The sequence below is a fragment of the Orussus abietinus genome, unplaced genomic scaffold (assembly GCF_000612105.2).
Source record: "Orussus abietinus isolate OABI.00-Male unplaced genomic scaffold, Oabi_2.0 scaffold55, whole genome shotgun sequence".
Taxonomy (NCBI): domain Eukaryota; kingdom Metazoa; phylum Arthropoda; class Insecta; order Hymenoptera; family Orussidae; genus Orussus; species Orussus abietinus.
This window is the reverse complement of record NW_019394295.1, coordinates 651938-671775: the sequence shown is the minus strand read 5'-3', so window position 1 is coordinate 671775 and position 19838 is coordinate 651938. Positions and strand designations below refer to the sequence as shown.

The 19838-nt window shown below is 36.4% G+C and overlaps 5 protein-coding genes across 16 annotated transcripts; 1 reads left to right on the top strand and 4 right to left on the bottom strand.

Moving 5' to 3' along the window:
- Positions 1–99: 99 nt before the first annotated feature.
- Positions 100–8698, bottom strand: LOC105694416 (protein croquemort). 8 transcript variants are annotated; one of them, XM_012415061.2, is made up of 10 exons: positions 4906–4971; positions 3107–3183; positions 2711–2846; positions 2468–2631; positions 2202–2343; positions 1914–2117; positions 1629–1840; positions 1259–1553; positions 1105–1178; positions 100–965 (listed from the first exon to the last, which is right to left on the bottom strand). In XM_012415061.2, exons 2-10 carry the CDS (start codon positions 3160–3162, stop codon positions 698–700), a joined length of 1551 nt encoding a protein of 516 aa, XP_012270484.1. In that variant the 5' UTR covers positions 3163–3183; positions 4906–4971; the 3' UTR covers positions 100–697. The 8 variants fall into 8 exon arrangements, with proteins under 8 accessions (XP_012270484.1, XP_012270485.1, XP_012270486.1 ...); XM_012415062.2 differs by lacking the exon at positions 4906–4971 and adding an exon at positions 3374–4007; XM_012415063.2 differs by lacking the exons at positions 3107–3183; positions 4906–4971 and adding an exon at positions 8454–8698.
- Positions 8699–8793: 95 nt separating this feature from the next.
- Positions 8794–12454, bottom strand: LOC105694418 (intraflagellar transport protein 57 homolog). 3 transcript variants are annotated; one of them, XM_012415069.2, is made up of 8 exons: positions 11962–12454; positions 11603–11884; positions 11335–11497; positions 11143–11251; positions 10866–11062; positions 10608–10752; positions 10186–10340; positions 8794–8884 (listed from the first exon to the last, which is right to left on the bottom strand). In XM_012415069.2, exons 1-8 carry the CDS (start codon positions 12117–12119, stop codon positions 8879–8881), a joined length of 1215 nt encoding a protein of 404 aa, XP_012270492.1. In that variant the 5' UTR covers positions 12120–12454; the 3' UTR covers positions 8794–8878. The 3 variants fall into 3 exon arrangements, with proteins under 3 accessions (XP_012270492.1, XP_012270491.1, XP_012270490.1); XM_012415068.2 differs by lacking the exon at positions 8794–8884 and adding an exon at positions 8909–9059; XM_012415067.2 differs by lacking the exon at positions 8794–8884 and having other exon boundaries at positions 9926–10340.
- A 978-nt stretch (positions 12455–13432) lies between these two features.
- On the top strand, positions 13433–15568 carry LOC105694428 (RNA 3'-terminal phosphate cyclase-like protein). Of its 2 annotated transcripts, none has more exons than XM_012415092.2 (8): positions 13433–13449; positions 13885–14073; positions 14140–14379; positions 14459–14625; positions 14704–14878; positions 14949–15099; positions 15159–15263; positions 15335–15568. In XM_012415092.2, the coding sequence occupies exons 2-8, from the start codon at positions 13932–13934 to the stop codon at positions 15489–15491; spliced, it is 1137 nt and encodes a 378-aa protein (XP_012270515.1). In that variant the 5' UTR covers positions 13433–13449; positions 13885–13931; the 3' UTR covers positions 15492–15568. The 2 variants fall into 2 exon arrangements, with proteins under 2 accessions (XP_012270515.1, XP_012270514.1); XM_012415091.1 differs by lacking the exon at positions 13433–13449 and adding an exon at positions 13606–13729.
- On the bottom strand, positions 15511–17048 carry LOC105694427 (tRNA-specific adenosine deaminase 1). The gene is made up of 3 exons (XM_012415089.2): positions 16335–17048; positions 15996–16247; positions 15511–15872 (listed from the first exon to the last, which is right to left on the bottom strand). Exons 1-3 carry the CDS (start codon positions 17021–17023, stop codon positions 15593–15595), a joined length of 1221 nt encoding a protein of 406 aa, XP_012270512.1. The 5' UTR covers positions 17024–17048; the 3' UTR covers positions 15511–15592.
- Positions 17049–17106: 58 nt separating this feature from the next.
- Positions 17107–19070, bottom strand: LOC105694429 (aldo-keto reductase family 4 member C8). Of its 2 annotated transcripts, none has more exons than XM_012415093.2 (7): positions 19051–19070; positions 18387–18788; positions 18228–18308; positions 18042–18149; positions 17680–17966; positions 17328–17529; positions 17107–17257 (listed from the first exon to the last, which is right to left on the bottom strand). In XM_012415093.2, exons 2-7 carry the CDS (start codon positions 18445–18447, stop codon positions 17118–17120), a joined length of 879 nt encoding a protein of 292 aa, XP_012270516.1. In that variant the 5' UTR covers positions 18448–18788; positions 19051–19070; the 3' UTR covers positions 17107–17117. The 2 variants fall into 2 exon arrangements, with proteins under 2 accessions (XP_012270516.1, XP_012270517.1); XM_012415094.2 differs by lacking the exon at positions 19051–19070 and having other exon boundaries at positions 18387–18513; positions 18707–18970.
- Positions 19071–19838: the final 768 nt, after the last annotated feature.

Below are 19838 nucleotides of genomic sequence, written 5' to 3'. Positions count from 1 at the left end.
ACTCATGAAATTTCATTTTTTTATAACAAATTTTAAAAATATCTATGAACAAATTTAAAAAAAATATAGAAATTTCATTAGTTTCAGGACCTTCTTTATACCTTTCATATTTATACTGCAAAGTTTGAATCGATTCAGTACACTCAGTTTGGAGAAAAGTTACATGAACGAGAACTGTTCGACGCCACTTTCACATCACGATTGTTCATTTAACGATTGTTCAATTGCTTGTGTTGACTAGCCTTAGAGCTAAGTATAAGTCAGCTAGATTCCCGAATAGAAACTCTTGCTATACTTCGATCAAGCCCTTTATGCGTAGAGATCTCGCACGCCTTGAATTACCGGGTATAAACACCTAAATACGTATCTATCGGAGTTATCGAGGCACTGTGATTACAAAGAACAATCATTTCATTGACACGTTTAAGGCCAAAGGAAAGAAAAGAAGTGCACTTTAAGAGAACTCGCCAAGTTCGTTTCGGCGTGAGGAACTAATTTCTATTGAGAGTATAGGAGAATATGGCTTCTAGTATTGAGGAGAACCAGCGAGTTCTATCAAAACACGCCTTAAACGTTGCAGGAAGTCCTGGATTGGCAAAACATGTCACTCCGTTTCTTAGTATAAACGGAATTTGACGATATCCATCCACGATTGCGCTCTTAAGAACAAGAACTGCTCTTATAAGTGTACGGATGATCATCCGTCGGAATTAATGGTATTGTTACTTCCTTTATTAGAAAGTAACCTCTGAGACTCTTTATTACGGCATCTTCTGTTTATGCAGATCGTTAGTCCGATGAATACCAATAAAAGTCCTATCCCGGCAATACCGAAGAACGTGACCTGCCCTAACATCGGGATTATGAGCAAGAACTTGACCTTTTCCGCTAATTCCTCTGTTAATTTAGCTTCTTGTGTAAACCACAACATAGGGACAAACGTTCTTGGTATATTTTTAAATAGTCTGGAAAAAAACAATGCAGAGATCAACAAAACGTGAAAACTGGCTCAGGATCATTGCGATCGACATGATTAGACTGATACGATTTAATTACGATGATAATTACATTAAATATCTTTTATTGAGGGAGGACATTACTTACGACATTGCACTATCTGGTTGTACCAATAAATTTATTTGCAGCTGCGCTTGGATTTCCATTGGTATACCCGTCGACTGCGAATGGAAATTTAACGTTAAAGGATTGGAACGATAAATATATAGAGTTTTTGTTCATGTTATTTGCTATATATTACCGGTTCTACGACGATCGCAAATTCATATTTGTCGGTATCGGGGCTCAGCCCGGATACGGCATTTTTATAACTCTCGTCAGCTAGGTAAAAATGCGGTAGACTAACAAATGCTGGAGCTCCGAATTTGCAGAGTGAAACATTCCTTACCCCGTTAGGTACACACTCTGTATTGTGACAGTAACAACTTAAGGATGGTACATTTGTACCATTATCAAACATGTATTTGTCAGAAACAAATCGTTTTCCTGTCAGACCTAGGTACTCAGTATCATTTTCATATGTTAGAGAGAGTGATCTGAAAATTAATTCCGATTAATACATGCTTTGTTATTTGATTTCATCACATTGACGAGGTCGTACATGTACTCACGAGCATAAATCGGAAGCAAATATTGAAACTGATTCATTGTTCTTTAGTGGAGGCCACAAATCTCCAGTTGTTCCAGTTATGGCTCCGCAGGAACCATCGTAAGACTTGCTTTGATTGCTATAATTCCACTCCTTGATCATCCCTAATGAAAATACATTGTCCTTGCCAGTTAACATATTAAAGGTTCCATCGTAAGTCTCAGATTCGTTTCGCTGAAAAATAGGAAGACAAAGATGTACAATATTTGTCTACAAAATGTTGAGTTATTATACCAGAAATACTCACAGCATAAAACCAACCGAATTTTTTCATAGGTATTCCAGTCATGTTCAACTTTGCAGCAATTCTCAATAATTTATCATCGTATCCATCGAACAGAAGCTCTCTTACAGTTTTTGTGATAACTAACCTCTCTCCAAGTGATGTCATCACTTTGTCGAGGACAGATCGCACAAATGGTTTCTGATGTCTGATGGTGTACGCAAACGTCTAAAAATTATTAACCATTTAAAAATAAGAACCTAACAAAGTAGTTATAGATATATACTTGGTATTAAATATTAACATATTTACCGACACAATAACATTCAAGTTTGTTACATTATCGGACAGACTGCCATTAGATAAGGATTCCTCAAAGTGAAATGACCTCTTTTGTTGGAAAGTTATAGTCCCATTCTCGTTCCATTGTTCATTTACTTTGTAAACGATCTCCCTAAGATGTAATAATTTGTTGAAAATAGATCCTTTAATACATTACAAACTTCCTTACAATAGTATCTTGAATATATACACTGTTATAATAATTACAATGAGAATTAATGATTACTTGTTCTTACCTAAAAGTATACGGACCCATTTGAACAAAATGAGGTTTGGTCTTGACAGCAGAATTAAAATCGTGGGGATTTGTCCAATTAAAGAGGTATAATTGTAAGTACATAGGAATCGGTGTTTTTTCCCACATTTTGTAGGATTCAGATGTTGTCGTCAATTCTAATTGCTACAACAGATATAACTTTTTTAGTAAACTCAACAATCATGCGCAGCGATTTGTCTGTGATTATTCAACGAATACTTACTTCATGCATCATACTATTAAAGATAGGTGCCCATATAGCGCCTATAACTGCTCCTACTATGATGGCAATTATTCCTACTATTATGACAATTATTAACTTCTTCTGGGTAGAACCCATTTTTGCTTGAACACTGGGACTGAAAGAAAGCGGCATATTTAATAACAATAGAAACTAATACAACATCGAAATAATACAAATGTATTATATTAAGTAATGTTAAGTAAGCAAATGTAATACAAATGTTAAGAAATATATTCCTAACTTTAAATTCTTGTTTATCTAAAGTGAAAACACACATTGCTTTCAAATATAAAATTGGTCGTATGCTAAATCAAGAAGCATGATAAAACAGTAATTATACAAAAGACATAATGTCACATTTCCAGTGATCCTTACTTCCAGTCATTGCCACGTATGCGTAAATCTGCCGCCATCAAAGGGTCGGTCGACATCCTTGCTTTTTCCAAATATCACTTAACACGTAAGATTTTTGTTGTTCAAGGAGTTGCAAACATTTAAATGTACCATTAAACATAATGTTCAATGTAAAAAGTTGTATTACTACTCCGTATTGTTTCAAGACTCAAAACAATAAAGAACGTTCTATACTCAAGTTTCACGATGTGATGTAAATCGAGTGCCACACAATGGTATAATACATACCAAATTGACGTAAGCTCAGATTATGTGAACTAATCAGACGTTGATTGAAAATGAATATACAATTAATAAAATCTATCAAAATACTGGCATGGATTTCGTCAATACATCCAATAAAATCGAATTGCAAATTTATGCGTCATCAAGGAGATTATTACTCCTTACTCGATGACAAAGGAACTGTTCGGTAATGCTACGAAATAAAATGAATTTCGATGTCTGCACCTTATTTGCAGACACTACTTAAATTCAGTGATATTTAAGTTCATTCAGTGACAGTAACTCTCTATTGGTAGATCAAGAACAAACCCAGGCAGTCAACAATAACAGACCGTAACTAATGTTTCACTACTGTCATTACTATACGGCTATAAAATTTTTGTTCAATGTCACCGATTACAGCGCCACCATCGGTTGATATCGAAAATATTTGATACCCTATCAATCGGTAACAGCAGACAAGATCATACAGAAAATGTATATAGATAAGTAACTACATAGAGAATATTCGAAACTCGAAACTCAAATCCGGTGTTAGTTCGCACTCCGGCTACAAGATGGCAATGCAAGCACGTCGATATACAAGAATTACCCATTGGCCAAACTGATTACCTCCACAAGATAAAAACTAAAGAAAATTGATAAATACGAAAAGTTAACAATAAATTAAGTGCTTTGGAACTAAAATGAAAGAAAATTCATCAAGGGAACTTAATCACTTTGGCCTGGGAACGGCCATATTAAACAAAAACACGATAGAGTTTCGCGCCAAATTACAAATGCATAAAAACGTATGTATCGAGTACCTTAATAACAAATTCAGTATCGGCTAGGGTAACTGTATTCATGTCTCAGTTATTAGAACTCAAAACGATTAGAAATCATATCTGCATACGAAATGTTTGCGAAAATATCAGTTTCATGTGGAACGCGATTCCTTTTAAAATAATAACATCCGCAAGAGTATTCGTTTCACGTGAGTGTATTATTAAGTATACATCCTTCTAAAGAACGTATTATTGTCTGCAGATTGCAGCAGCGAGGCGGCATTACATGCAAGACGAATTGAGCAAGAAGTTCAAGAGCAAGTCGTAAATTTAATTTTCTATTTTTCTCTGACGTGTTCTTAACATTCAAATGCAACGCTACCTTGAATAACGAGATATGTTTGATTTTCTCTCATTCCAATACTCGTTACAGTTGGACTCTTAAATGACCTTGTATTCTCTCTTAAGACCATTCTTGCTGCTCAATGAATACGGCGCAAGATTTGAAAAAGGAAGCAAATATTCAAGCAGAAAATTTCAGGTAAAAGAGATGTAGGAGAACAATATCCTTATCAAAGTTCATTCAATGCATCTTTTTAGGTAAGAAATTATCCTCCTGACCCAAGTATGCACGACTTAAGATTCCAGCAAGTGCTTTTGCACTTAAGAGAATGATGTCAATAAACTCATGATACAGTGTCGATAGCACGACCCATCTGGTAAGACATTTTTCATCTTCCTTGTTATCACTTTCGCGATCGATCTTACCGGTCCTCAGTTGATGGGACCGCATCACGGGCATCCTTCTTTGTAGAATGTAAATTAACACTTTTTTTCACCATTATCACAGGTAGATGTCAACGAAACAATGTACAAACTACACGAGATCTTTATATGGAGGTATGCGCGGTGGTAATCTCAATCGACACGCGATATGTGACGGATTAAGGCCTTCGAACCCGATTTCGAAGTCTACGAGGATAAGTACCTGTCGCAGACACTTTATCTCGCGATAACGCACCCGTTAAAAAGCACAATATGTATGGAGGTCCAGCAATTATTACGCAATAATTCCTTTTAGGAAGACGACGTTCTTCAGGAACCTCCGCGTCGGAGTCTACGCGGGATCGCCGGTACTACGCATCTGAAATCCGGCCATTTTGCGGATGAGATACACAGGAAACGCTTAAAAAAAGCAAAACAAACGATACTCTAAAATGGCACGACCTTGACTCGACTGATAACGATAAGCCCGGGAGGGCAATATAGCGTAATATAATTCTGGATTGTCGATGAGTGATTTAAGGGACCATACATGACTCTTTTGCACGTTGCTCACCGATACTGCAGTTTTTCAACATTTTTCGAGATCAGTGCATGGACGTTTATGAAACTTTGCCACGTGAGTATGTAATATAAAGAAAACGTTCCTCGACTGAGGAAATAGAATTTTGTTTAATGAAATTCAATATCGAAACGAATTTGCTGGTAATTACTCGAGTGAAACACTTTTCTCTCAAATAAGTCTCGTGATAGCAGACGAAGATTTGAAGTATGACAAGAAAAGAGATAGGAAGTTTTAATGAAATCGGTTTCATTTAAGTCTTAAATACAAACTTGTATCCGTTTTTGTTGGATTAAGGTACAAATGAGCTTTCGATAAAGACTCGGCACAACTTCGGAAATCTGTTTACAAATACTAATTGAGCTTCACTTCATTCTTGTCCCTAGGCACAGAGTTTTGTATAAACTGTTAATGTTAATTGCAATGTTAGATTATATACAAGTAAGATTCTACTCTCAATGAATGCAATAATGCAATGAACTTGTATTTTTAATATATTTCTCATTTTTTCGCCAGTGACTTGAAGATTTTCTGGTCTAATTTGTATAAAATGGACTGACCATTCTATTTTGAGATTTTTAAGCTTGTATTCAATTGGAACGTGAGAATTCGAAGACTAACGAGACAAATGAATTCGAGGGTTCTTCAAACGAATTAAACTGAAGTGAAAATTCTGTCGGACGGAGAGAGATGTATTTAACGGGACATCGCTTTTTATTTTTATGCAGAGATGGAGGAGGTCTTTTTCAAGACATATTCAAGTAAAATTGTTTTTCCGGATTTTTTGAACTTCTGCTAACATGTCACGTCTTCAATGCACTAGCTTAATCTGAATATGCGTCACGAGCTGACTGCAACCTTGGCGAAATACCATCCCGAGTGGTACTTTGTCCCTCCCGTCGATGACGCATATCACGAACATTGAAAATTTAAAAGTTAACTTAAAGAAATGATTCACATGGACTTTATTCAACGAAAATATCTTCCCAGCGATGGTGGTTTCCCCGAGGAAGCTGGATTTATTTAAATCAGAGTTTCGGCCGGAACGTTCTGCGCCTTTACTTTCGAGGTGGCCTGGTATCCACAAGACATCCAAACCGCCATTTTATTTTTTCGTGAAAGGCGTTCTACCGGGTCGCTCCATAAATTCGCGGACTGTGTAAAATTTCAAAAATGCACCTTCTACAATAATATGAACTACGTATCAATGAATGAAATGTTCTCTGCCATTGGTAATAAGTACATTAACATGTAAAATATACCTTTGTGACAATTTTACTTAAAGATGCAATGATCTCCACCGCCATTTTGTTTTTTTTTTTCGTCAAAGGCGTTCTACTGGAACGCTTCATAAATATTAATTATAAATAACGTATTAATTAATAATTCTCTGGCACTGTTGATTACTTATTACAATTTTCTCTGTAATTTTAATTAAGTACTGAACCTCCAAGAAAAATTCGCTGCAAACAGAAGCTGTCCGCAAATTCATGTAACGACCCATATACTCTTATCATTCTACGTTTTTAATATCGAATATTACGAGGTGAAACATCTTCGAGAAACTGTATCTTGACGGTCAGCTGAAGAATACATATGCGTATTGCTAATTACGCGATTTCTCCGGGCATTTAACAGCACCTTTCGCCGGCAAGATTCCATGTACTCGTTCGCCGCTTTCGATTTCACGAGATAGCGAGATGAAACTCCATTTATTTCCGAATGAGAACGCTAAGAGAACCTGTCTTCACTTGGCGGAGCTGACGCGGTTCAGATAATAGGGGTAATAAGGCTATTTACCGTTTAACAATTAACGAGCGTCGTTTTGGTTACGAAACATTATAGCTTGAAGACTCATTGTCACGGAGAGAGAAAGAGAAAGAGAGAGAGAAGGAGTGAAAGTACGGAAGAGGCTTGCAGGTAAATAGCGCGTAAGCCGCTAAAAAAAACAGGGTCAAATCGCTGTCACTCGGTAAGGAGGATTGAAAGTGAAACTCTGTACTGTGAAATTGCAGTTTCTTGCTAATCTTCTGAAATAGTGTAAAAAAAGAAATGTCTGTAAAAAATATACTAACCGTAGATTTAATCTAATGTAGCCGAGATGGGTTTGTAAATGTTTCAGGAAATGAAGATCTTAATTATCATTCGAAGATAGCGTTATCCAACCCTACGGCAACATTCTGGAAGATTTCACATTCGGGTAGGAAGATCCTCGATATGTAATGATTATACAGAAATGGCTCAACAAACTTTGAACCAATTGATATACGCAGTGATAATGGCTTTCTTCAGGAGTTCCAAATATGACTTTGAACCAATTGATACAAGACATCAGTTCCCATCAATGATCGATCGGCACTATTTAACCTGCATATTGGTTTATCGATATCTCTAATCAATTATCTTGGTATTTGGTATTCCAATGATTGTGCAATTCAAGTTAAATATAGTTAGTGTACTGAAATCTCAATTGTACATATAGAAATATGTACATCGTAGCACCATCTACATTTTTAAGCCGTACATACTAGTTTATGCATACATTATTGTACAGATTACATATAAGAAGCGTACAGCAATACAGCATCATTTTTTTTTTCCAGACAATCGTTCACCGAATATTTCAGATGGACAGCTTTTAAGATACATTCTGCATGATTCAAGAAAACAAAGAAATAATTGTCGCTTTGGTTGAATGGAAGAGATATCTAGGTAGTTGAGCGAGATAACGGAGCGATGATTCACTATCAAGAAAGTGGAGCAAACGAACATTTGCCAGTAAAGCAGCTTTGCTGCCGATTCTTTAAAAAGCATCGCATTAATGCAACAGAAGTATTGTTCAATTTTTGTGAAATACTATGGATATAATAATTTCCGTCACACGTTAGAGCGAGGTTTTGCGCAGAGTCGACCTTATCCGATGCAGTGTCTTATCAGTGCATGCCAAAATCAAGTAGGGCATTCGTCTTACTTCCTATCGGAGCGTTGAAGTCTCCAGTATCTCGCCTTCGTGAGTTGGTCGCTTCCTCTGTTCTTAAATCGCTAGTTCGCCGATCTTCCGTTTTTAAATCGCTGATTTGCCGATGCAAGGAATGCTTGCGCTCATTTACTACAATCAGTCTGTAATTCGAGACTCAGTGCGTTGGCGCGGTTGCAACGCGACACTTGCACTGTACCGGCCCATTAACCGAGACCCACAATTTGTGCGAACGAGCTCTGCGAAGTTCACATGCCGAATGTTAAAACTGCGAGTCAATGCAACGACTGACGACCGTCAGTTGCGAACTTCTATACTCTCTCGAAAGCTGCCTTCCCCAAGGACCTCGGTGGGGACCGGCGAATGTGATATACTCTAGCCTCGGTGCACTTGTGTACTTCAGGGGCTTCGAAATTGGCTTAATTCTGAAAAATTGTATGAAACAGAATGGTTTAGGTGATGGAAAGTGCAACGGAAAATGCAATAGAAAATCCATGGAAAAGTATCCAAAGAAGTACTCTAAGAAATGAATAGGCGAATGTGATATACTCTATCCTCGGTGCACTTGTGTACTTCAGGGGCTTCGAAATTGGCTTAATTCTGAAAAATTGTATGAAACAGAATGGTTTAGGTGATGGAAAGTGCAACGGAAAATGCGATAGAAAATCCATGAAAAAATATCCGAAGATACTCTAAGAAATAGCTGATTTATAGAGATCCTTGAAAATCTGGAATGAGATAAAGCGGTCTCCATTTTGAATGTTCTTCCCTAGTGTCTTCGTCAGAGCGTGTAATTCAAAAGCGGGAGGGATTTATGACGATGTTATAATAATTAAAATAAGGAATGATAACGGACTTATTCGGTGCAGTTTCGATGAAACTGTTCCGCGAGTTCTGCGAGTATTTCTGTACGAATCACTGCACTTATTCATGTTCTTTTTTTTTTTAATGATTTGTTTATATATAGAATTATTGTGAATTAGGATTCTTTTTGTATCATTAACGACTTATTTGGATCCGTGTTATTCCTGAAATGTTTTCGCGTTTTATAAGATTGTAGCGACTGACGATTAGTGATACTTCAGTTTCTTTTCAGGTGTTGATATGTACTTCCAACTTGAGTACCTGTTGAGTAATTGAGTTGAGAACTCTTCCGTTTCTGCATTACTGCACGCTTTGCGTTGCGAATCGGAAGGGTCGACGCTCGACTCGATTTTCTCCGACTCGTAACGTGCGGAAGTCAGAGCGGAAGTGGGACGAACAATTATAACAATTGTTTCACTGACGTGGACATGATTTCAATTTGTAATGCTGCTTACTTATGAAGTGCACTTACAACTTTCCTTAGCCATTTAAGTCGGGTTTTATGTTATCAGGAGAATTAATTGGATCACCGCGAATCACTCTGTGTAGTATGTACGGAAACGTGATATTAATTATCTTTTGGGGCAAATATACACATTGAACATTATTTCGGATAATATATTCAAAGATTCTAATTTGAACCCCGAATCTACAAAGTGTATATCTTTACGTACATTTAGTGCCTCAGTTTCTGACAATAGTGACTGGTTTTTACTTGAGCTTAAATTATTAAATAAACGAAATTCAGTTAGGCTGCAATTAAATATTTCTATGTAATGACTAGTTTTATACATTTGTACTTTCTTTGTAGATATGAGAATCTCAAAGAGTTTAAGTGATGGTTTATATTTTATACGAGTACCGTACTACTTGTGCTGTTCATTTCTTCTTGTAATTGAGTACGGTCTCTTAGTCTTGCACACATCAAACTGTACTCTAGTACTCCTATACGGACATTCATTTCAGATATTTCTCCTTTCATTCTTGTAATCGTTTTCTTGACATTTATAAGAGGAGCTGAAATAGTAAAATAAATGTAGAAACGACAATGGAATAATCGCATCACATCTTTGCTTTTGATAAAATTATCACAAGTTTTCTATCATGTATTTCTAATTGTTCAATAGATAAATTAGGGAATATCCTTATCACGATTTCAAGATAAGCAATCTAGAATTAGGGCTGATACCAAGAATATGTATCATATTGAAGATATTGGATTGTATTCTTTTTATCTTTATAGTGTTACTATGTGACATCCTTGAGGGAAACAAAACAACTCACTTCCATCCGTCATGCTGGAACCTCGCTCGTCCATTTCTCTTTTAGTTGTTTCTAATTCATCATTCAATTTGTTTAGGACTCTTGTCCGTTCCGTAACCCCTCCACTAACATCTCTGTACTGTTCTTTAACTTTCGATAATTCTTCCTAAAAGTAGAAATATGATTCTTTCTTCATCGATGTAGCTTTAAAATATTTACGTTTTGTAAAAAGTTCCTCAGCAGATATTAATAAGGTAAATAAAATTAAATAACAATAACCTGGAGGCTTCTGAAGTTGGTAAGAACAGGTTCCAGTTGTCTATTTAAATGCAATTCTCTATTCTTAATTTTTTCGAATGTATTGCTAATATCAGTGTGAAGTCTTTCTAATTGAGTTTTGGTCCCAGCAAGATGAGTTGCAATATTTGCATGATGTTGTTTCATTTGATTAAGATGAGCCCTCCAGTCGCGTGGATCTGATACCAAGAATGACATAAATTAAGATAACGAATGAATATTGATCATGTAATGAAGTTTATTATTGAAATCATCGTACCGGTTTTTACCGTGACTTTTAATCGTGGCAAGACTCTTTCCAATTCCAGCTTCCACTCCTCTGTATCTGTTTTGGATTCTAGAATATTATCTGGCTTGACCAAATCGACCTGAAAGAAAGTGATATTTTTCCAACAAACGTAAAATTAAAGTTAAACATCAAAATGTCTGAAATATATTCAGAATTTCATACTGCATTCTGCCGATAAAGCCTTGTGATATCATCAATGTGTAAAACGTCTTCTTCGTCCTCTTGTTCAGCAATGATCTCCTCTTCAACTCTTTCTAAAATCAATTCTGCATCGTCATCGTCAATCTCCGGTTCTGGAGTTGGTTCATCAGGAGGAATCTGTATCCTGAGATTAAAAGTTACATTTAAATACACTGATTACTACACAAACTTGATGAAAACACTAAAATAAATAAATAATTGTTAAAGCTACAGAATGTTATTTTCTTACTTCTTCCATTTAAATTTAACAGCTTTCAAAGCTTCATCCGCCAAATAGTCTAACACATAAATTGCATGTTCTCCAGCTCCCTGTTTTAGTTTATTAGGAGGAAATTCCACCGGTACAGATAATTCTCTCAAGTGATCCAAAATAAAAGCTATCGTTGAATTAGGATCGTCATACTCTTGAGGAGGATCAAAACTTTTTCCTGCCTTTCTGACAAGCCAGGCAGCCAAAGAGGTGAACACGTAAAACTGTTCCCCAGGATTTGTTGACGAAACAAAATAGTGCCTAATTAACACATCCCAAATACTGTTATTAAATAATACTGGAATAATTTCAATTTACACTAAATAAAATATAATCACCTATTGATTGGTTTCATCTTTAATTCTTGGACAAATTCGATATCATAGTTGAGTAATTTCAGTTTCTCTAGCAAGTCTTCCATACGAAGATTCACAACATGAGTAGCTGATGGAGCACTTCCATCCTCAATGGAAATTCTTGCCGTCTCTCGAAACATGGCTGTGCGTTTATCTAACTTTACGGACTAACTTACAAATAAAAATATTAAATCTCACGGAACAACATCATTTTCAAATAATGTAACCACGGTACGTATATTCCTATTTTGTATAAACAAGGAACACAATTCTCAATGTTTTGATCCTTGATGAATTGAGTTCCCTTAACCTTAAATTATAAGAGATTGTGTACATTCGAAACATTTAACGCGAACTTGTGTGCTGCACTCTTGCGGATGCTATAAAATTACATATACTTCTTGTGTCCCTACCACAGATGAGTTGGGAGATTGCTCACGGGTAGGATCGTGCGATCGCATCCTGTGCTGCCCGCTAGTTTCGTATGTTAGCTTTCACCGTTTTTTACCCCCAAGGGCGGCGCAACGAATTTCTGATAGGAGCTCGCGCACTCGCGATGGCGGTACCATCTACCAGTCGCCGTTGGCGGATCACGTACTCGTGATGGTAATACCATGCGGCAGTTGACGGTGGTGGCTTACCTACGCTTACCAGCACTGCTCGCTTTTGATGGTAAGGGAAGAACACTCGTGACGCTCCATTTGACTTTATCTACTTATCTACTACTATGTACTTAATAGTAATTAAGTACATTGTTGCCTCGAAGTCGACGTGATGCGGAACTTTGGGGCACGCGTCGGTGTCGCGTACGGAACTCTCGTGCAGCGAATCTGTGTGAGTCCGATAGCTCCTAGAAATCTTCGCTTGTCCCAACCAGGCAATCGCCAAGCTACGGGTCGAGACGTTGAGTATGTGTGCATTCGGTGCTACCCTGGACAAGTATGCGTGAGACTCGAAAACTGCGAAAAATCCTCCCGAGGCTTACCTAANGAGAAACGCTCGAAAACGTTCAAAAACGGTCGAAAAACGCTCGATAATGCGTGAAAACGCTCAAAACCGCTCTGAAAATGATCGAGAAACGCTCGAAAACGCTCGATAACGCTCGAAAACGTTCGAAGACGTTCACAAACGTTCTAGAAACGTCTAAAAACGCTCGATAATGCTAGTAGGTAAATGTAAAAAGCATGCGCGAAATGACTCGCCTTATATCCACACTTAGGTAAGCCTCGGGAGGATTTTTCGCAGTTTTCGAGTCTCACGCATACTTGTCCAGTGTAGCGCCGAATGCACACATACTCAACGTCTCGACCCGTAGCTTGGCGATTGGCTGGTTGGGACGCGCGAAGATTTCTAGGAGCTATCGCACTCACACAGATTCGCTGCACGAGAGTTCCGTACGCGACACCGATGCGTGCCTCAAAGCTCCGCATCACGTCGACTTCGAGGCAACAATGTACTTAATATTAGTAGGTAAGTAGATAAAGTCAAATGGAGCGTTACGAGTGTTCTTCCCTTACCATCAAAAGCGAGCAGTGCCGGTAAGCGTAGGTAAGCCACCACCGTCAACTGCTGCATGGTATTACCATCACGAATACGTCAGCCGCCAACGGCGACTGGTAGATGGTACCGCCATCGCGAGTACGCGAGCTCCTATCAGAAATTCGTTGAGCCGCCCTTGGGGACAAAAAACGGTGAAAGCTAACATACGAAACCAGCGGGCAGCACAGGATTCGATCGCACGATCCTGCCCGTGAGCAATTTCCCAACTCATCTCTGGTCACAACTATGTTGGAAAAGGATATAAAAAAAATCTTCTCTTTTCATTCTTCTTCAAATAGAATTTAAGCAGTTTCCCTTCTCAGACTTTTGTGTTCATTTCATAAATCAAAACGATTTTGTTTACAGGTAGCACGTGTTATTCAAGGAATAGGTTACATTGAACAAATGTTATAATGCCGGCTCAAATGAAGCATAATACTTTAATTTATGAAGGTTGCAATCATTTAAGATATCGCTTGCTACTTTCAACACTATCTGGCAAGTCTGTTAAAATCACTGACATCAGAAGTGACAATGATGATCCAGGACTTAGAGGTCAATAATCGAAAATTATTACTCTGATTACATATGTTCACATGTATAAACGTCCATTCTTTTTAGAATTTGAGATAAGCTTTGTTCGTTTACTGGATAAATTGACTAATGGCAGCAGAATTCACATTAACGCAACGGGTACTGATTTGCATTATATTCCTGGTCTACTCGTTGGAGACAGCGTGGAACATGAATGCAGTACGCAGCGTGGTATTAGTTACTATCTTGAAGCAGTCATGGCGTTGGCTCCGTTTTGTAAAAAGCCTGTTGAAATTACTCTTAAAGGAGTCACGAATAATACACTTGGTACGAACTGACAAACTAATTCATGTTTATTTCATTATTTAGATTAGACGGATAATTTCTCCATTTATGTATTATCTAGATCCATCAATAGACCGAGTGAAAGCATCTGGTATTCCCATACTGAAAAGATTTTTACTTGGCGATGATGATATACAATTGACAATCAAGAAGAGGGGAGCGCCTCCGTTAGGTGGCGGAGAAATTCATTTCAAATGTCCAGTTAACAAAGCTCTTAAAAGTGTTCAAGTTAGTTTTGAAAACATTACTGAATTCTGATTAATGTGTAATATGTTATATAACAGCGTTATTAAAAAAAATCATTAGTTTCTAGATAATGGAATGGTGTCACGTATCAGAGGTACAGCGTGCAGCATACGTGTATCCCCTGCAATTGCTAATAGAATGGTAGATTCAGCAAAAGGCATTGTTTTAAATTTTATACCAGATATTTATATTCATACCGATCAAAGTCGAGGAGCAGCAAGTGGAAAGTCTCCAGGTATGAAGGCAATTCTAATCTCTCCGTTACTGTTGAAATGTTATCTTCTAATCGTCTAATAATGCACTAGGTTTTGGAATAACATTAACAGCAGAAAGTACGACAGGAGTATTTCTAAGCGGTGAAGCATGTTCTCTATTAATGACCACAGGATCATTACCCTGTGTACCAGAAGACATTGGCAAGGAAGCCGCTATGAAGCTTCTTGATGAGATTTATCGGTACGCATGACATATTATTTGATCTTCAAGATTAATATTATTGATTTATATTTTTGCAGAGGTGGTTGTGTAGATTCTGTATTCCAAAGTATGACAGCATTATTTATGGCACTGGGAAAAAAGGATGTTTGTAAAATATGCGTTGGACCTTTATCGCAAACAATGTAAGTAAAATTATTAAAGCAATCGTAAGCAATGCCTGATCAAAGTTAATCCTCAAAATTTTGTTTCAAAGGATACAGTTTCTACGTGACTTGAAAGACTTCTTTGGAATCACATTTAAAATAGAAAATGTTAAAGAAGATGATGATTCTATCGTTGCTATCCAGGATCAAGTGATTTTAACCTGTGTAGGCATAGGTTACACGAATTTGAGTCGACGAACACTGTGATTATTGTATATTATGATGCAAGTATTATTTTTACTGTTAATAAAATATGATTTATCTTGTATAAAGGTATTTTTATTGCGATAACAAAAATAAATGCAAAATTATAATGTAAAGTCTAGTAAATCTAATGACTTAAATGGCCAAGTGGGAAATAAATTTGATCGCAATTCCTTCCACATATACTGGTATGAGTAATTCCATTGTTTGAAATGAAAATAAGTCAGTTTCTTTGGATGGGTTGGATATTTGCTAAAACTTGGATATTTTTCAGCAAGTTTGATAAACGTCTTCAGAAGTTCTTTTCTGGATACACATAATCCTCGACCACGTTTTTTCTTCGTCGTCCCATGTTTTCTGCCTTCTACAGCAACTTCTAATTGTCTATAAATCATTCATTTTTGTTTAATTTTACTATTTAAGAATGTATGAGCGCTTAAGTATAAGAATTTACTTAATAAATAGGAATTGTAGTTTTCATAGGCTTTCGATGCAAACAAAACTTACTGTTCTTTCGTCGCACACCATATAATACTTGTTGAACAAGGCTGCATCCTTCTAAGACCTTTTCTATGCTCAAAACTTAGAGTGGCTTGTGTTATTTTTGGACCTTTTGTATCTTCGCCAAATCGCTTGTGTATACCACGTTCCATAGCTTCCAATGAAAATGGACATCCTCCACCAATTGTAACAGTTTCAAAATATATCGATGGTATAAAATTTGACAACAATGATCCTTGTACTCCGATTACATTCCACCTGTGATAAACTTATTTATTAATGTAATTTCTATTGGATGCTAATATACTTTCAATATATGTAGCTACTTTGCTTGTTTATACTAACTTTGCCATTTTGTCCGAGCATGATAAACTTAAAGTTGGATTTCCCCTTCCAGGTTTGGTCCGCAATGGTCCAACGACATGATAATTTATGCCAGGTCGATAAAGATCTTGTTTTTCCTTTGTTGCTATACATTTTGCTCCTGTTCTGTGTAAGTCATGGAATATGACCGATTCAACAGGGACTGTTTTATCACGATCCATAGAGTTAATCTCATTTGTAGAAATATCTGTTTTCCTCCTTTTTGTCAATGGATTATTTGTTACATTTTCGTATTTAGGCAATATAGAACAATCACCGCAAGGAGTATGACTGGAGAAAAAGTGAAATGACACATGAGGCTTGACTTTGATCTTTCTATTTGCATTTAATAAAAAGATATTACTTTGTTGACAAGATATTAACATTTCTAATTGATCATACAGATAACGCAGGAAAGCACGTCTGGCTAGAACTTCTGCGTGAGAATCACTTAATCTAGTACCCTTCTCCCATATTTCTGTATTTTTCAACTCCAAATGACCAAGGCACTTCGTACCAGTAGATAATGATACTACATCAGCGGTTCCTTCTCCATTTCTTACAAGAACAGCGGATAATACTGTCCATTCATTATCACAAGGTTTTCCAGTTTTCTTAAGGCTAGAGTATTTCTCAAAACACAATTTCGCTATTTCGTTTGGTTCAAACATTCTCCGAATGTATGCACCAAATATTTATATTAAACATTTAAAATTATTTAGATGCAATTGTTTTAATCACAGGCAATCATTCGAGAGGTTTCATTCAAAAAACATTTTCTGGATTCCATGTATATTTCTCTTGAGGTAAATTTGATAAAATATTCATGTGCCCGTCACTGATCATGAAATCCAGCTGAATATTTTCTATAATATGTTCTTTTTTTGTTGCCTTAGGTATTACCCCTATAACATAAAATTTCCACATTCATATGCTTTATTTTAAATAAAGTCACTTCTGATTGTCATAACGTACCGATTCCTTGTTGTAAAGCCCATTTCAACAAAAGTTGTGCACTAGTAACTCCAATTTCAGAAGCAATTATATTAACTATTGGATCGTTTAATAAACCAATGCCGCCAGTAGTTCCTAACGAGGAATATGCTTGGACATGTATATTTGCCTTATTACAGAATTCTCTTAATTCTTGTTGGCGATAATGCGGATGACATTCAACCTATAATTTGAAAAATTTAGAAGTTGCTATAGACACATATTATGTAACATTTTCAAATATAATAAATTAAAAAAGAAATTAAGAAATCTATAGTTTATTTAACTGTTTTATTAGACTTTTTAATGAGTTTAAATCTCAATATAATCTTACTTGATTGACAGCAGGCACTACAGACCCTGGATTTTTCATCAATTCTGAAAGATGATTAATCGTATAATTTGAGACTCCAATGGATTTAATAATGCCTCGATCTTGGAGTTGCATCAACACATCCCAAGTCAATTTTCTAAATTCTGTATTCTGAGTTGAACCTTCCGGTATACCAGCTGCACCTGGCCAATGAATCAAATACAAATCTAGATACGATGTACCAAGTGATCTGAGAGTTGTTTGAATAGCCTGATTTATCCTTTTAGGATAACCATTATTACTGGGAGCTATAAAAGTAAGACGTGGAAATATTAAAACTAAGATATCATTGGAATCGTTTCGTAATTGTTTTAAGTACATACAAAGTTTACTAGTAATAAAAATATCTCCTCTAGTTAGACCATACTTTGGTAGAAGGTCCCTTAATGCAATTCCAATGAATGCTTCATTTCCATATACTTCTGCTGTATCTATGGACACAAAATTTAAAATAAATTATACACAAATATTTTAAGCAGCAATAATTAATAACTTATTTTGTAACCCACCGATTAATCGGAACCCAACTCTGAAGCTTTCATCGAGGACTTGATATATCGTATCCCTGTCTCGTATTTTAAATGTCCCAACTAAAATAATTAAACGATTGTTAACAATGTTTGTTAATGCAAATAAATTGTATATAACAATATATATTGTTGTCATACTTCCAATGAGAGGCATAGAATAACCACTTGTTAGATGAACAGAACTATTTGCAGTACTCATTTTTAATCTAAAACTTGCTCTCCGTGAACTCTTTAAATAGTCTTTAAATCGATTGAGTATTTAACGCTATGTAAGAGGAAAATAAATAAAAATAAATGGAATGTTCCTTTTTCGTATAAAATAGTTTGATCACGTGTTTACTTCATTACAATTTTAAGGCGCCTTAAGTCAGTTTTCATTTATTTCATATCTTTTCATCTATATATTAATTTACGTCACTGTTTTAAAGAATTCACACGAATTCTATAAATTCCCCTACGTGTTACTTGATCCAGTTCACGATTACCAAATAATCATCCAGTGAGCAAACAGATGTTATCCAGTGTTTATCTGTTCACAGCCTGCACAGGGTTGAATAAGTATAATACGTCGTGTAATATAAGTAGTTTTCTACGTGTATGTTATGACTATTATGTTTCTAGTTTTTTACGCGAGTGTAAAGTATATTACGCCTCTCATTGGCTATTGATGATATTGCGCATGCGCTTTGCACATTTAGTTTGGGGTAATATACTTCATGCCTGCGTAGAAAACTAGGGACATATTATACGTTGTAATATACATGTAGAAAACCACGTATATTACTTCAGGTATTATACTTACCAGAGATGAGCAGGCTCATCTGCCTCATCACCTGCTCATCTCTGTACTTACCCAACCTTGCTGGCTCTACGTGGAGAATGCGGGCGGGTTACGCACTTGCTGTGTGATACCTCCCAGTGGCGGCTCAACTCAGGGATCCTCTTCATCTTTGCTCTCAACTCATCTCTGTGATAACATCCTTTACATTTCTACCAAATCCAGCAAGCTCTGCGGCGATCAAGTACCCATGATGACTTGAAACAAAAAAAAATGAATACTGTTAAGTGATTTACTTAAACCTAGAAAGGGGCACAAAATAACCGACAAAAAGAGTCATTGAAAAAATACCAGGAAGTCGCTAGATTCTTTGAATTGGTCCACCTAAAGCTAAAAGGGAACACAAAAGCACAATCGAAACCACTGGGAAAGCCAGAAAGAGATGTTGATAAAAGAGCTGATAACTTACTGAAATTACTAAAAGCCAAGAATATCTCGCAGTACATCAATCTCGTAGAATTTACCCAGTAAAAATATATTCAATTATGTATATATTACTTGGCGTGACATTAGCGATTTTATTATAGGACGATTTTATGGACTTCATTTTTTATCCCTGTAATTGATTTTATGAGAGCCCTGATTTGGCAACATCTAGCGGAAAAGTGGCGACTTCTAGGAAAATCTGGGCACTCTTACTTTTAGCTGTAGAGGGTCGAATACCATTTAAAGGTAAGATAGTGAGGTTAGTCATCGACCGATCACAACTTTTCGCCATGTCTGCAGTAGAGGGCGCAACCATCAACGAATCG

What these genes read in the sequence shown, in the direction of transcription:
- LOC105694418 (XM_012415067.2), bottom strand. Translation starts at nt 12,119, where the DNA reads ATGTTTCGAGAGACGGCAAGAATTTCCATTGAGGATGGAAGTGCTCCA. An exon ending in GTTAAATTTAAATGGAAGAA is followed by an intron (nt 11,498 to 11,602) that starts GTAAGAAAATAA and finishes TTTTAATCTCAG; the next exon opens with GATACAGATTCCTCCTGATG. An exon ending in TTCCAGCATGACGGATGGAA is followed by an intron (nt 10,341 to 10,607) that starts GTGAGTTGTTTT and finishes TTACTATTTCAG; the next exon opens with CTCCTCTTATAAATGTCAAG.
- LOC105694416 (XM_012415059.2), bottom strand. Translation starts at nt 4,979, where the DNA reads ATGGTGAAAAAAAGTGTTAATTTACATTCTACAAAGAAGGATGCCCGT. An exon ending in TTTGCTTCCGATTTATGCTC is followed by an intron (nt 1,554 to 1,628) that starts GTGAGTACATGT and finishes ATTAATTTTCAG; the next exon opens with ATCACTCTCTCTAACATATG. An exon ending in TTGCGATCGTCGTAGAACCG is followed by an intron (nt 1,179 to 1,258) that starts GTAATATATAGC and finishes TTCCATTCGCAG; the next exon opens with TCGACGGGTATACCAATGGA.
- LOC105694427 (XM_012415089.2), bottom strand. Translation starts at nt 17,023, where the DNA reads ATGTTTGAACCAAACGAAATAGCGAAATTGTGTTTTGAGAAATACTCT. An exon ending in TGCTCGGACAAAATGGCAAA is followed by an intron (nt 16,248 to 16,334) that starts GTTAGTATAAAC and finishes AGTTTATCACAG; the next exon opens with GTGGAATGTAATCGGAGTAC. An exon ending in TGGTGTGCGACGAAAGAACA is followed by an intron (nt 15,873 to 15,995) that starts GTAAGTTTTGTT and finishes AATGATTTATAG; the next exon opens with ACAATTAGAAGTTGCTGTAG.
- LOC105694428 (XM_012415092.2), top strand. Translation starts at nt 13,932, where the DNA reads ATGCCGGCTCAAATGAAGCATAATACTTTAATTTATGAAGGTTGCAAT. An exon ending in TGATGATCCAGGACTTAGAG is followed by an intron (nt 14,074 to 14,139) that starts GTCAATAATCGA and finishes CATTCTTTTTAG; the next exon opens with AATTTGAGATAAGCTTTGTT. An exon ending in CTTCTTGATGAGATTTATCG is followed by an intron (nt 15,100 to 15,158) that starts GTACGCATGACA and finishes ATATTTTTGCAG; the next exon opens with AGGTGGTTGTGTAGATTCTG.
- LOC105694429 (XM_012415093.2), bottom strand. Translation starts at nt 18,447, where the DNA reads ATGAGTACTGCAAATAGTTCTGTTCATCTAACAAGTGGTTATTCTATG. An exon ending in TTCTATGCCTCTCATTGGAA is followed by an intron (nt 18,309 to 18,386) that starts GTATGACAACAA and finishes TAATTATTTTAG; the next exon opens with TTGGGACATTTAAAATACGA. An exon ending in TAGTGCCTGCTGTCAATCAA is followed by an intron (nt 17,530 to 17,679) that starts GTAAGATTATAT and finishes TTCAAATTATAG; the next exon opens with GTTGAATGTCATCCGCATTA.